General features: G+C 43.4%; 1 protein-coding gene across 15 annotated transcripts in view; it reads right to left on the bottom strand.

The window, feature by feature from the left end:
• Nucleotides 1–12,534, bottom strand: part of Rapgef4 (Rap guanine nucleotide exchange factor 4) — a 292,481-nt gene that overhangs the window by 58,386 nt on the left and 221,561 nt on the right. For all 15 annotated transcript variants that reach the window (NM_001100642.1, XM_087649242.1, XM_087649247.1 and 12 more), the window contains 3 exon segments: nt 163–239; nt 1,958–2,018; nt 2,497–2,581. In NM_001100642.1, the coding sequence (NP_001094112.1) occupies nt 163–239; nt 1,958–2,018; nt 2,497–2,581 (223 nt within the window).

The raw sequence follows: 12,534 nt of genomic DNA, 5'->3' as shown, positions 1-12,534 counted from the left end.
AGGAAATGTATGATTAAAGATGAAATTATGTCTTTTCTACGTGGAGTAACAATGCCATGGTAAATTTATTTGCAGCAACATTTGTTACTACTTAGAGCTACACTAGCAAATGGTGTATAATAAAGCCTCAAAAAGAAAAAGATACAGATAGATATATTATACCTTGCCATAAATGACTACATTCACGGATCCTTTCAGAATGATGTACCAGGAGGTACCTTCTTCCCCCTGGTTAAACACTAGACACAAAAAGATGGAGAGACTTATGACAAGAATAGAAGCACATCAATATAAATTACAGCTTATCAAATCATCACTTTCAGGCTCCAGAATTACGCATACATAAAGTAAAAAAAAATTACCGGCAGATCCTAACTAATTCAGGTAGAATATTATTGTCTCTCTGTAGCACATAAAAGAACAAGAGACTGGAATATTTGCTTTGCCCTGAAAGACAGGTTCTTACTGGGTATCAATTTACCAGCAATGCTCTTCTTCTTAATGGAAAGCAGGTCTCCCTCACAATTCACAAAGTATTGTGCTGTGGAAAATGGGTTTTAAAGATGATCTGACCAGCAATGTGAAGTTTGAAAACACGCAAATCAGTGCTGTTGCTTGTTGATAAATAAGTACTTATGCATACGTTTTTAATTGGCTAGAATAAGAACCAACATGTTCAGGGTATAAATCACTGCCGAGGAGGGGGAGGAGGAGGAGGAGGAGGAGGAGGGGGAGGAGGAGGAGGAGGAGGAGGAGGAGGAGGAGGAGGAGGAGGAGGAGGAGGAGGAGGAGGGCAGAGCAGGCTAAAGGGGGAACTAGCTGGAGGACAGTTTCATTGTTTGGAAAGTATTTAAACTGTAGAACAAACAGGCATGTTTTGATAAAAATAAAGTATTTTAATAATCTGTCTCCATCCATTTAAATATCTTACAGTACAGTGGGAAGGACTAGTGATCTGAATGAAGCAAATGAACAGACTAATGAAAATGAATTAAATAAAGGAGAATTAAAGAGACAAAGAATCAAAATTATACAAAAAGTGATCCTGAAAAGGCAAAAATAAGAAAGAAAGAAGGAAAGAAAGAAAGAAGGAAAGAAAGAAAGAAAGAGAGAGAGAGAGAGAAAGAGAGAGAGAAAAGAAAGAAATAGGTTTCTTGCTGACAGAGGTATCAGTGTTAGAAATAGTGTTCTTAGTGACTGGGGGGAAAAAGACATTTTGAGATACAATGTTTAAAGTTCATTTTCCTCCTATAACTTGTATTTTTCATTTATTTTTAACTATCACAATGTACCTAACGAAGATAAAAAATTCCTAAAACATGTCCCCTGGAGGTTTGCTTAATTGCTGGGGATTAACAAAGTATTCTATGTGTCCCTGGGTTTGGTGTCCGTTTCTATCTAGCCACACTAGTGGGAAATCGGCATCAGCGATGCTGCATGCATCTATTAATGTCTGAATTTCTTGTTTCCAGATCTGATCACAGAACTGAAGAACAAGGTGAATTCTAGAGAGAGGCCCCATATGAGTGTACCACTGACTATGTGAGTCTCTGATGACTGATACTAAATGAGTTTCTGAGGCAAAGAAATCCTCTTGGGCTTGGAGTCCATGGTGCAGTGTGAAGAAAACCGGGAAACACAATACTTCAAACAGAACAGTAACAGGAAGTTTCGAGAAATTAGTTTTTTGTAAATAAAGCCCTTTTTAGTGACTGAGTCTCAAAATTGCTGTGTAGCCATGGATGACTTTGAACTTTAAACTCTCCCACTTGCCTATCCGGAGAGCCCTCCCAGTTCCATCCCCTCAACCCCCCTCCCCTCACTGGGGAGTGTATGCCTGCGCACCACAGTGATATGACTGTCAGGTCATAGTGGAGCCAATAGGAAGCATATAGCATTGACCATGACCGGCATGGGGCGTGGCCAAGCAGAGTGCTTCATTAGGGCTCGCACTTACACACAGTTCCTCCTTTGGCGTGAGACTCAAAAATGAGAACACCTGCTAACTCCCGTTTCACCTAGAAAAAAAGAAAGAAAGGAAAGAAAGAAATGTGGGAAGGAAAGGTACAGGAGAAGGGACTTGTGTTTTGCGTGGGTGTCTGTTAGAGGGGGTCTCAGGCTCACCTTGAAGTCATCTCTCACTTTGCTTATACAAATTCCTGTCATCCAGAAGTACTTTCACTAGGCTTGCTACTTGGATCTTAAAGTCTATACCAAAATTACTGTCTAGACAAGCTTATAACAGTTCCCACCAGGCAGACCCCTTAGGGACATTTATTTATTTTGTGGGGCGACTTTCAAGAGTCGGTTCTCTCCTTCTACCACACGGGTTACTGGGACAGGGCTCAGGTTGTCAGACTTATAGCTGTAACCAGATCGAGTCATTTCTTAGGCTCAGATACTATTTTTCGTTCTGTAAATTTATTTATTTTTGTGTGTTGCTGTGTCTGCTTGAGTGTATGCCTGTGCATCACAGCTTGGTGAAGACATACTTACTGTGGTAGAAAGATGGGATAAGGCTTTAATATGAAGGAGTTCGTCGTAGATAATCTCTAGGTCATCTGCAGTCCTCTGGCCAGGTCTGTAAAGAAAGACGGTAAGGAAAGATTGTTATACAAGCTTCAGATATGGGAGTGGATCCATTGGTTAGTAACACGCTGAGGGGTGTATTCTCTATGAAAAGATACTGACTGAGGGAGACTTTGAGCCGTAATAATCCCTACAGGGACTAGAAATGAGTGTATTCACTAGTGGGAAGGATATGGGAGGAGCTACATGTACACAGACACCCATCCCTGCGGATCTCAGTGGGAAGAGCTCTCTACGTGGTCATGGGTTAACTCACCTGGGGCTTTGTAGGTAATGGTAAAACATCGCTATTTATTACGTCCTAATCAATGATGACAAAACTTGCCTCTTTAAGCACTAGGGACACTTGATTGGTCAGCTTGGCAATGGATTTACATCCCTGAGTATCTTACCCTACAAGGTAACACTGGGCTGTCACTGTTCCCGGTTATACATGATGCTCCTCCCCAAAGCACTCAAATGATTTTTGACCCAGCTCTAAGGAGGTATGTTTTTGAGGTGAGAATGAGACAAACTACACTGTCTAGAATTTCTAAGAGAAGGAAAGGGAGGTACATCCCTATATCTGAAACTCTGCTCCATGGACTACCCCTGTCAACAAAGGGTTAGCGATTTGTGTTAAGGTTTTTTTAATTCCGAAGATTAGTATTATATAAAGTTAGTAATATACCTTTGTTGTACAGAATAAGGGGTTATTTTTAACATAAGAAGACCGAGTAAATTCCTAACTGCCTTTTGTATCTAGGTTTATTTTGGAATTGTTAATGTCATTAAAGGGTATTTAATAACACTATCACACAAGGTAAGTGGCGGGCCTCCTCGGAGATAGCTGGAGGGAGGAAACATCATAACTTACACATGACCTTCATAAAGACAGCTTTACCCCGAACAAAAGGATACTACATTCTTACTGCACAGAATCAAAGGAGGGCTTGTTTATTAATCCTGACTACACAGATACAAAATCCAGGGCTTGGGAGACGTTGGCCACATTCATTTCTGCTAAGGATCATCACTGAAGGACACAACAGCACATCAATCTAGTGCTCAGTGGTGTCACCTAGAAAGCACGGGACCTTAAAAGACAACGAGGAGCTGCTGGGGCCACAGGGAGGCCAAAGGAGCCAGGCCCTCTTAGCAAGTGCCCAATCTACCACTTGACTTACACGTGCAGATTTTGAGACAAGGACCCCTTGGGATTTAAAAGTCAATCAAGTCACCTCCAGGCCCCTGCTGCCATAGAGGCAGCCATGGGGGAAAGGTAGGTGTAATAGGATTACCTCTCTTCAGCTTGAGGAGCAGCCCCGCTGTTCCCACTTCTTGACATCCACTGCAAATAGCGCGAATACTCCTAGACGCTTGGCTAAAATCAAAGGGAGTTACTGGATCACCTCACCTCCTGGCTGTGGACTGAGCTGAAGGTGGGGGCGCAGCCTCGGAAATAAAGGTTTACAAGTAAGTCAGTTCTAAAGTCTTGACAGATTCAATATTGGAGTTAGGGGAGCATTTGTCTGAGCGCTTAGGAGCGTTTGTAGAGTGGCATTATGAAAACTTTATTGCTTAGTTCATATGTATTTTAAAAATCTAGACTTTATAAAATTACTAATCTAATACATTAAAATTTTAGAATTTGAAGACTGTCGCTAGAATTTATAAATCTCACTACAGTAAAAATAATTACATTTCATCAAGAGTTTCAAACATGCTGAACTGTCAGGTCTTCAAGGCAATATACTCAAAATCTGTCAGTGCTGAGCCATTCCAATTAGTCTTAGGATCTGTCGGGGAGAGGTAAAGACGGCGACATCAGGCTAATTTTGAAACACTCTTCGTTTGTTTAGTGACCTATACTGGAAACCTACCTGATTTCTCTTTCCCCCCACAACTTGTCCCCAGCATTCTGCTTTCCTAAACCCTTCCTTTACCTGTCTGTCCTTCCGTCTGCCTATTGCAATGTGCTCTGCCAACAAGGGATGCTCTGTTTTCTCTCCCTGGAGAAGGGAGAGAATCTGCATCTGTAACGAGGATGTGCTAAGTGGAATTGCTGTAAATAAAGGCACAGGAGAAAAGGCGGACCAGCACCACATCCCATCTGTGTAGCTCTGGGATCTATCTCATCCCCAGACAACGTTCTTTCTTGACCCCAGGGCTTCCTGGCCCCCTTATCCCAGTAACTGACATGTAATCCAAGCTTAATCTTTCAAGTCCTTCTTTATCATCCACCAAGTGTTCAAGATTCATCTGTCACCATTTAGTGTCAGTCTTTCCTCATAGCAGTATTGTCTGTCACAGCCATCCGCTCGTCTCTTTACTTTGGTAAACACACTTCATGTCCACAAGGCTTCCTGCAGCTCCCATCTATCTAGGATGCTTCTTTCTGCCTCAAGTGTCACTTGGGCTCACCAGCCCTTGTCCTTACAAAGCCGTATTGCTGTGGTAATTCGCAACACTCTCTGAGGAACGTTATTTGCTTGACGGTTCCGAACTAATTCTAGACTCTTCTCAAGAGAAGCATCGTCAAAAGGCACAGTACACTAGATTAGAAACAGAAACTGGTGCTGAGGTCTAATCTGTGAGCTTTCTAGTTGCCTCATAGTCTGCTGGCTCATTTCCACATCCATAAGAAGGGCGTGCTAAGCAGAATTGCTGTAAGTAAAGGCACAGGAGGAGAGGCACACAAGCAATGCATGTGCAGGGAATATGGGACCAAGGTAGGATGGCATTATTATAAGGACAGGTTTTCATCACGGCTCAGAGGATGGAGTTCTTAAAACTCATGATGAATAGGGAGGTGAGGCCAGCAGAGCCACAGAGCACTTTGGTTCTCTGGTCTGAGGGAAATTGGAGTTTAAGCTCTGTGATCTTCCCAATGAGGTTAAGTAATGCAAGGTGCCCACAGCACATTTCGTTTTGACTTATACCAAGGCAAAGAGCGATAGCTGCCCTCCCTTATCTGTGAGCCTCCTTATCTGTAGTTTTGCTCTCTGTAATTTCACATATCTCCAGCCGACTGAGGTCTAACACTCTTTGATGGAAAAATTTCAGAGGGAAATGATTTACAAATTTCAAATAATTCATAGTAAACTATTTTGATTGCTCTATCTTATTCCAACTTATTATATATTAGATCCTATTATAAATACATGATACTCAAAATATATATAATTATAGCCATATATACAATTACATAGACAGACAGCTAGACACACACACACACACACACACTGTGTACCTCCACAATCAAGTACCCAAGGAGCATCTTGGGACAACGTATCCTCCATGTGTAAAAGAAGATATTTTAATTCTCAATAGGGGAAATCGGATGGAAGCAATCAATTTTTTTAAACAAATGATAGAAAATGTATAATCCTACAATTATGACATGCAGCTGGTGACATGAGTGTGGGGAAGGGTCTGGATGGAGGTGACCAACCGAACTGTTGGGCCAGGAGCCTTTTTGGTCAGGGTTTTGTCAGTAAGAAGCAAGCAGGTGCTGAAGTGGGAATTTCTGGTTCTGTTGGAGACTCGGTTGTGTCATGTGCTCTTTTTCTGGAAACTATCTTATGAGAGGGTGTTTTGCTGAGAACCACTAGAGGCTGTGATGTGATGTTTTGCTGAAATGGGCATGAGAGAACACGTGATGTTTGGAAAGGGTATAGGTGTATCCCAACAGACAGTGAGCAATGCTGTGGCATTGGTTCTCCTTGCCACTCCTCGATCTTCGCTGGGCTTTGCTGACACTGGTATTCGCTGACAATGCTCTTGCATTGTTTTTCTTTGCTGATCTCCACTTGTGACTTTGTAGAGAGAAATGCACCAAAGAACTCCCGGTGGTGTTCCTGCTGCTTCCTACCACTTCTGAGGACTCCTGCAGATTGGCAGGTCCCTGCCGTCTTTTCTGGGTCAAGCCGCTGCTACTGATTCAGGTTTGGTGTTTTGCTAGGGGACTGGACTGCTGATGCCCAAGATTGGAATCGCCCCAAAGAACTATTTTTAAACATGTCTGCAAGCCCGTTTCCTATTAACCTTTCTTTCCCCCATCTCTGGTAAGTGGTGGGCTAGAAGGGAGGTTGAAGCATTAAAGAACCATAATTAAGATTTTGAAAAATTTAAGCCTACAAGGTGCTACTACCACACCCCACGGTGAGCTTTACCAGAAGACCAGGAAGACGCCAGGGTTTTTCTAGTGGAAGGCAGATAGGACCAGACTGAATGAGTCTGGAAAGCTCTGGAGCCTGGCACTCACAGAAAGACCAGCATGGTAGATTAATGGCAGACCAGATGAATGGCTCTACATGAGCACTGAACTTGGGGAGAGGTGGGTCTCAGTGGTTCATCACCTGGCCCCATGCAGGTCGACTGGATTCTGGGACCACTCCTGGCCTTCACCTACCACAATGAGCAGAGCTTATCATGGAGAGATCTGTTCTCTGAGATGAATATCCAGAAAGGATTCTCAGGGTAGCTGATGGAGCCTGGGAAAGGCAGAACAGAGCTGATGGTTTTAGAGACACGGAGTTGGAAAAGGTTGTCCCAGGAAGGTTATGAAATGGTTTTAGGCTGGAGACGTTCTCTTCGTATTCGCGATAAATGTGAAGGAGAGGTGTGGTTTCAGCCTCTCTGAATCCACAGAAAGCTCGGCCTGCTGGGAAGAAGCCTAGTGAAGATCCACCTTAGTGCTTTTAGGACAGAGCCTCTTGAGGATGTCACTGACATACAGACACCCACGTGGCAGCCCTAGCCCTGGTCTTCCATCTTCAGCAACCAACCCAGGTAAATAAAGTCTTCTATAGGGACTGACTGGATACTGTGGCGAAACACATGGGGGCCAAACCAAACTGAACAATGTCTAAACACAGGCTAGTTTTCAAATGAATGGAGGAAAACGAAACACACTGCAGTAACAACAGCAACGACAGAACAACTCCGTGGTCTCAAGTGTTCAATGAAATGGCCGGGCAGGCCCCTGCTGCCATTTGGTGATAGACCTAGGCTTCCAGAAGCTCTTTGGTCCTGTTTACAGCAAGTGGTATGCTGAGGTGAGAGAAGTTAGCGCTGAAGTCAAAAATGAGTCTGTTCACAATTCACAAAGATCAAAACACTCATAAGAGATTTGCCCAGAGCCAAGACCCTGTCCCTCTGGGCTCTCAACCTGTCATTAGGATTGACAGTTGAGGTAAACAGGCAGAAGGTCAGGTGGAACTGAAGCCAGTCTGGTCAACCTGTGGTCACCTAAGCAAATCAAAATGCGAGCCCTTGTCCTCTACAGAGCACCTCGAATCAACTGTAGGAAAAACAGCAACAAATCTGGCTTCTCAGGGCCGCTGTGCCATCTAGCGTCTTGGGGAAGGCTCATCTCTCCACTCTCGCTTCAGATGGCGGTACTCCCCTTGATCTGCCCCCAGCCCTCAAAGAGCATCTGAGGACATCTAAAACTGAGCCTTCCCTACCACAATCACTGAACAAAGTCACATTTTAAAAGCGGGTCTCTTGTGGCAAACAGCGGCATTAGGCACCTTTCATGCTTTGGTCTTTACAGGGGTGACCAGGGTGGGGGAATGGAGACGCAATCCTACAAATCAGCCCCCAGCCTGTTCAATCGGTAATGAAAGGGTCCCAAGGACTGAAGGCAATTTGGCTTTCAAGAGGAAAGGGAAGCAGGGCGAGAGCGGGGAGGAGATAACTCCCACGGACCATCAGAAGAGGAACCTACAAGGCTGGGGAAGTGAATTGACTCTCTGGATGCTGAGTGACAGCTGGTGAATGTACCTGGTCTTTACTCGCCCTTCTCCAGATGTCACAGGGAGAGATGTTAGGCATCCCTGCTTCTTTACAAACCTGCGTGGTGCCACATTGATGTGGATTTGTTGGATCCCGCTGTGGAAAGGCCTAGTTTCTACAAGGGCTGCATTCTGGCGGCAACGTCTAGTTACAGACAAGATAATAAACGGGATGGAGAGAGAAGCAGTTTATACATTAAAGGATAGGAGGGCTCGGGCGATATTGGACGCTGCTGGTAAATACCGTTTTATCAAGGAATTTATCAAGGTCAGAGATGGAGTTCCTCCGCTACTGGGATGTGGATAAAATGTGAAATTCACCCATCTACCAAGTGGTGTGTAGACACAACTCTGGGTACAATATGCAGGCAAGAAAGTGAATGAACTGGTTCCAGTAGACCTGCCACTCGGTAAATACTGATTTGTGTATTGAGAGACACTAAGAGAAGTCAACATAATAAATGCAGATACATGTCACATATAAGTTTCTAAATTTTAAAAAAGTGTTTCATTTATCTCTGCGGAGGGCTGTTTATCTCTGGTGTTGGACTTCACCAAAACCCACCTGATGCGCTCCTTAAATCATGTCTTAACATTGTATCACTTTATGATGCCCTAGAAACCATGTATAAACCTTACTTCTTACACTCCCCTTAAAGGAAGTCCGTTAGGGATCTGTCCCCTGGTCTACAGAAACAGTTTGTTTTGTTGCATGCCTGCTTTATTGCTCTTTCCACCTCCCAGTATCCTCCTTCATTCATGGACATTCCCTGTGGCTAAGTGAAGTGGCTGGCCCAGCTGTCACCCTTTCACCTTTTCTTAGCCGCAGAGAAGTTTGTTATATGCAAGTGGCTTTCTTTTGTTCTATCTGTGAAACTAGCAGGGCTTTGTGCTTCTCTAAGATTAGAAATAAGTACAGACTATCAGTAAACACGAAAGCTTTCTGTTTGTGAGAAAGGATGCCATCTCTGTAAGGCATGGGGCCCTGGTTCCATGGGTCAGGGACTCTAAGCCCTAAGTGCTTTTAGGACAAGGCGATTGGTTGTGCTCAGGGACATGAAATGTCTAGTGTTCTTTCAGCATATATGCCTTACGAGGACACTCTAGAAGTTTAACATCAAACTTCTATTTAAAAATAATTATTTGTCTTTGTCTTGTGAGATGGATGAGTCCCTGCATGTGTGCTTGTGTACCATGTCCATGCCCAGTGCCCAGAGCTCAGTGCCCAAAGATCCCAGAAGAGGGTGTCAAATCCCCTGGAACTGGAATTATAGGCTGTTGCGAGTCATTATGCAGGGCTGTAAACTAAACTCCAGTCTTGTACAAGATCAATAAGCACTCTTAACCACAGAGTCACCTCTCTAGCCCTTAATGTTAAACTTTGTAATATGTACAACTACTGGCACTTTCCTTTGAAATGCCCAAGTATTAAGTAGAAGAGGACAAGCCAATTAGGACGGAGTCATATGGCGAAGCTCACATTCTGGTTTTGGGAGCAGGAGAACATGCAGACTTTCAGTGGCGCTATAGGAACACATTGTTAGCTTTACTTTTTTTCTCAGTAAACCGTCAGTTCTTACCAGGGATGAATCCTGGCGAATTATCCTATTATTTTCTCTCCTCCTCCTCTTCCTCCCTCCCTTCCCCCCCCTCCTACTTAGCCATCTCATTCTAACTCACTAACTCTACTAGAAAAAAAAAGAAATGTGAAGCAGCTTTGCAGAAAGGGAAGAATATCATAACAAGAAGAAAATCATCTGACATCCACTTAGCCCGATTTCTTCTTCTGAACCCAGAAAGTTGTAATTAGCCTCGTAAAGCTTAAAGAGTTAGCTAATGCTTCAGAGTCAAAGGATGTGAGGTCACCATGTCAAGTACGAAGTGCTATTCGAATATGAGTCACTAAGTTCTCTGTGTGGTTCTGGTGGAGTAAGGTGGCTCCTCCCAGCCGTGGTCTATCTCCTTACCCAAGTTTTCCAGCACCTGTTCTACACAGCCGTGAAGACAAGCCCATTAATGACCCCAAGCTAGGGACTAGTTTTAGCAAATTAAATAAGGCATGAGAGCCAGGCATGGTTGTACAACCTGCTAGTCCCAGCACTCCAGAGACAGAGGCAGGCAGGTATCTATAAATTTGAAGCCTTCCTGGTTTACATAGTGAAACTCAGCCTGGAGAAGAAAAAAAATGCACGAATCATATATAGTTTTAAGAAAGTCTTGTTTATCTGAAATCTCAGTTTAATTGGGCATCCTATATTTAATCTGGAAACACTAATCATAAAACGTTTCATTTCTGTGTAATCAGTCTTGACAATGTTACAACCACAGGGATTCTGCTACAGACAATACAGAGAGCTCAGTGCATGAGTAAGAGAACTACAGGCTCCAGAAGCTTACAAGGAAAGAATACTTTCCACTATGATCAGAACCCTTCATGGACTGAGGAAGCCTCTCTCAAAGGAGAGCGCTCTCTCTACAGTGGACGAACACTTTGCTCTGTTCTATATGTTGATAAGATCACCCTTATCCTCTATTCTATATGGTGATAGCACATTGGATGGATTATGCTCTGTTTCAGATGTATGGAAGAATGGTTTAATGAGATGAGGTGATCTTGTAAGAACTACTTTAAAATCTGATTTCCATCTTTCTTTGTCAATGCCCCAACATAACCTAGAAAGTTATTCCAAGTCCCTTCAGGACCGTGGCAGGTGGAACACAGCTCCAGAGGTAGAGGCCATCTGGATCAAATTCAGAGCCCGCCATCATCTGGATAACCACAGGCAATTGACTTTGCCTAAGCTTCTGTTTCCTAACCTTTAAGGTGGGAAGTATGTTAACTACCTCATGGTTGGTTGAGAGAATTGAATTAAGGAGTTATTTAGCCCAGTGCCTAGCACACATGCACTTAATAAATGCTGCCTGTCACTAAATACAATTGCATTTCTGTTTCCATTTACAAGCCCTCGGAAAGCGGGGAGAGGGTTAGCAGGCATTATTAAATTCTTTGAGATTTGGACCCGAGAGATGTTGGATGTGTTAATGGCAAATCTGTGAGAATAGGATCCTGGCTCTCATACTCCATATTCCTGACAAGTTATTTAGTGGGCTCTTGGATTGCATGCATGGATTTCAAATGGTATCATTAAATTCGCCAAAACCCATTAATTTTATTCTCATACAAATATCTAGCTGTTCATAGTCTTGGCCTCTCTAGCCCATTCTCCACAATCATCAGAGAATTCAACTTCAGAGATCAATGTACTGCGTATCTGGCCATTCATATCTTCCCTTCATGCTCTTCCATGGTGTCCCAAAATGACTACATTCTTTTCTAATGCCCAAAGATTGCGTAGCTGGCTTCCTCTCACCTGACACTTGCTGTAAATCTGCTTTGGGCCTGGGTACTCCTTCAGTGTCAGGCAGATCTCTACTTTCCCAGGATGATTCTGGTCCACTCCCATGCCTGTGCCCCTATCCAGCTAAAAGCTTCTCTGTTTTGGAAGAATGAACACTGAGGGGATGACCTTTGTTGTCCCTAAGAAATAAAGCTTCTGTAGGGCAAAGGACACTGTCAGTAGGACAAAATGGCAACCAACAGATTGGGGAAAAATAGAGGGTTAATATCTAATATAAACAAAGAACTCAAGAAGTTAGACTCCAAAGAACCAAATAACCCTATTTAAAAAGGGGGTACAGAGCTAAACAGAGAATTCTCAACTGAGGAAACTTGAATGGCTGAGAAGCACCTAAAGAAATGTTCAACATCCTTAGTCATCAGGATCAAAACATCCCTGAGATTCCACCTCATACCAGTGAGAATGTCGAAGATCAAAACCTCAGGTGACAGCAGATGCTGGTGAGGATGTAGAGAAGGAGGAACATTCCTCCATTGTTGGTGGGATTGCAAACTGGTATAACCATTCTGGAAATCAGTCTTGCAGTTCCTCAGAAAATTGGACATAGTACTGCCTGAGGACCCAGCTATACCTCTCCTGGGCATATACCCAAAAGATGCTCCAACATATGACAAAGACACATGCTCCACTATGTTCATAGCAGCCTTATTTATAATAGCCAGAAGCTGGAAAGAACCCAGATGCCCTTCAATAGAGAAATGGATACAGATAACGTGGTACATCTACACAATGGAGTACTACTCAGC

Source organism: Rattus norvegicus, chromosome 3 (genome assembly GCF_021556685.1).
Source record: "Rattus norvegicus strain SHRSP/BbbUtx chromosome 3, alternate assembly SHRSP_T2T, whole genome shotgun sequence".
Classification (NCBI taxonomy): domain Eukaryota; kingdom Metazoa; phylum Chordata; class Mammalia; order Rodentia; family Muridae; genus Rattus; species Rattus norvegicus.
Note: the sequence above shows the minus strand (reverse complement) of the source record. Positions and strands in the feature narration are given on the sequence as shown.